This window comes from Homarus americanus, unplaced genomic scaffold (genome assembly GCF_018991925.1).
Source record: "Homarus americanus isolate GMGI-L3 unplaced genomic scaffold, GMGI_Hamer_2.0 scaffold39155, whole genome shotgun sequence".
Classification (NCBI taxonomy): domain Eukaryota; kingdom Metazoa; phylum Arthropoda; class Malacostraca; order Decapoda; family Nephropidae; genus Homarus; species Homarus americanus.
In genome coordinates this window covers 16,374,566-16,377,601 of record NW_024737042.1, presented here as the reverse complement: position 1 = coordinate 16,377,601, position 3,036 = coordinate 16,374,566, and the positions used below count along the sequence as shown (strand labels likewise).

General features: G+C 48.3%; 1 protein-coding gene across 1 annotated transcript in view; it reads right to left on the bottom strand.

Moving 5' to 3' along the window:
- LOC121872745 (vesicular inhibitory amino acid transporter-like) overlaps positions 1-2,820 on the bottom strand; it is a 4,585-nt gene extending 1,765 nt beyond the window's left edge. Inside the window, exons 1-2 of the mRNA XM_042375788.1 lie at positions 2,425-2,820; positions 1-1,998 (exon numbers count right to left, since the gene is read on the bottom strand). The exon at positions 1-1,998 is cut by the window's left edge and continues 1,765 nt beyond it. Coding sequence (XP_042231722.1) covers positions 1,048-1,998; positions 2,425-2,652 — 1,179 coding nt within the window. The 5' untranslated portion in view covers positions 2,653-2,820 and the 3' untranslated portion in view covers positions 1-1,047. The remainder of the gene's footprint in view (positions 1,999-2,424) is intronic.
- Positions 2,821-3,036: the final 216 nt, after the last annotated feature.

Genomic DNA, 3,036 nt, shown 5'->3' with positions numbered 1-3,036 from the left:
ACATGCACTGGAGACATCACACTGAAAAATGGAAGACATTATTTTCATACTTATCACGGCATCTGGGACCTTTGACGCCACAAATGAGGTTCTTCCTGGTGTTGCTGGCGGTGGCGGGCGTGGGGCGTGGCGGACGATCTTGGCGCTTCACAGCCCACACACAGTGGGCGGGAACAGTACAGGGAAGCTGCTAACATTCACCATCATCATCATTTGCCACAACATTCAGAGTCTATTTTTATTCGTTTACTTTCTACCAAAAACATGATGGAGGAGTTGCCAGGGAGGGCAGCACAGGGAAGGTATCCACGCCGCGACCCACGCAGCAGAGGCACACAGGTCTGCCGCGTCGCTCGCCGCCACACCAAGAACGACTTTCACGCCAGCACAGCCCTGCCCCGTCTTGTTGATGGCGCTACAGCCCTTAACACCAAGTTGTTGACTCACGCGGGTCCTACAACTGAACTCTTTACATACTTTTTTTTAAACAGCAGTGTTCTACACTTGTATTTTTGACAGCGGTGTCCTACACTCGTATCTTTGACACACTTGTGTCCTACACTAATATCGTCGACACATGTGTCAACCTTAATCACTGTAACTGGAAGACTTGGTTACCTTCAGGTAAACTCTGAGAACGTGGGAACAAGTCCCTGGAAGACACGGTAAACCTGACGGCAGGAGTCAGGTGATGACTGTAGGTTCTGGTGGTCCCAAGGCCAGGCTGACGTTCTCCTGGATAAGGAGGCGACGCTGCTGACACGGGGGCTGAAGATGGTGCTGACGCGCGCGCATCCTTCACATGATGGACCGCCACTAGCTGGTGAAGGTCTCTTGGCCACTGTTGAAGCACGGCTGTTTGGTTGATTATTGCTGCGTAAACTATTACTAGTAAATTCCAATATTTCGAATATTGTTCCTCACTTGATACCATTATAAATACCAATACGGATTTACAGCACAGTGCAAGTGCCTCTTTACCAAACAAGACTCCTGGAACATCTTGCATACTTGAATTATGTTGAACTCGATCCTCGCTGGCGAATATTAGAAAGGCAGACCAATTTGGAAGGCCTCCACCAGGGCATAAAAGGAGGTGGTGATACCGATTATACCGAAGAGAAAGCCCAGGAAGATTACAAAGTAGTCGTAGGCGATGTCTCCCCACTCCAACTTGCCAGCCTTGATCTTCAGGTGAAAGTAACAAGGCCAGATGAAGGACAACATGGTGCCTGTGAAGGAACCGATCAGGCCCATCAGGATAGCGAAGTGGGGGATGGAGATGGCCATGAGGATTGTGAAGACTACCACCAGGACCCTGACGGCCAGGGCCCACACCTTGAGCTCCCCGTCTAGTGCCCACACGGAAGGGAACATCGTTTTAGGCCGTCCCCTGAAGAACGTCACCTCAATGATCTCAACGGCGGCGTAGTAGGGAAGCGGGTAGGACAGCATGGCCTTTACCACAAGGATGAGGTTAACGAAGCCTTTGAAGGTTGGATTCGGGAGGTTGTTGGTGATGACCTCCTCTGTATCCTCAGCCCAGGTCAGGAATCCCACATAGCCAAACATCGCCTTGAAGATGGCAGCTGTGACGTGACTCCAATTCAACATGCAGGTAAACTTGGATCGGTCGATAAGGTTGTACTCTAACGTCGGCAAGAAGATGTGTGACGTGTAGCTGAAGACGATGATCCCCAAGGCGATTGGGAACTCCAGGAGATCTATACGGAACATGACCTTCGACCAGGCCCAGGTGGAGGCGTTGCTGATGCAGTAAGCGAAGATAATGATGTTAATGGCCAGATGGGCGACCATACACCAGAAGGAGAGTGTGGAGACGTGGTGCAAATTCTTGAGGAAGCCGCACGGCAGGAGGACGACCCCGCACACCATCATCCAGGAACGAGCGTCGATGGGGCCGTCGGGGAAGCTGCCGATCATGAGGTCTCCACACAGCACCACGTACAGGATGCACGTCATCAGCAGCTCGATCAGCTGACCGGGCACAACAAGAGCAGTATTAGGTGCTGATTATGATATGATATAACTCTCCGTTTACTCATGAGGGGGTTGCCAAATGTTTTATTAGTACTCATTTCAAGGTTGTTGTATTTGAGGACCTGTTTTGGTGTGTTGTGTTGTTTACAAATAGAATGATCATTTATTATTAGCTTGTTTGTTAATGAGATTGTTTAAGAATCATATTAATACAGAGTTTTATAAAAAAAATCATAAAATAAGGATAACACTTCCATGACAGTTACGTCTAAAACACTGGTTCTAATCATTTCTAATGTTAATAACTCTTTTTCTTATACCACTACTAATTTTAACCTCCCAGACTTAACACCATTAACTTTAACCTCCCAGCCTTAACACTGACCTTATAAACTTCAAGAGGGAAGCACAAGGATTCCTTACCTGGGCTGAGTTGACAATCTTGCCGCCCCACTTCTGGCCGAACACTTCTCTGGCGATGCCTTTGTATGAGGAACGGACACGGATCAGCTGACCCTCCTCGTTGAGTTCATAAAGACAGTCCACCAGGATCTTGCCCGTATAGCAGCAGATGTAGGCGATGCCCACCATGGCCACAATGGCCCAGTAGCCTCCGTGCAGCACAGCATACGGCAGGGACACTATGAACATCCCCTGTATCACACGTGGAGGAGGGAGGGCGTTATCAGCTGCACGTGTCGTGATGGATTATATTATCAAGATGATTATATCAAAAGAAATGTAAGGAATTATTTGTATGTTATTTTAGTAGAGAGGAATTTTCAAACGAGTTTATTGTGATCATTATATTTTATCTTTCTGTCTCTTTGTGGCGTGTAGGTGTCCCCTTTTTATAAGAAGACACACACACACATTACATCCTTGACCACCGAAGGGTCAAGACGCACCTGGCGCTCCTCTGGGAGCAGCCAGGTCAACTGATACGTTGGCCTATGCCAACTCCCTCCCCTGAACCCCTCCTCCCCACCGGAATATCAACAAGTTCTCGCCAGAAGTTACTATTTCATTTAGGAA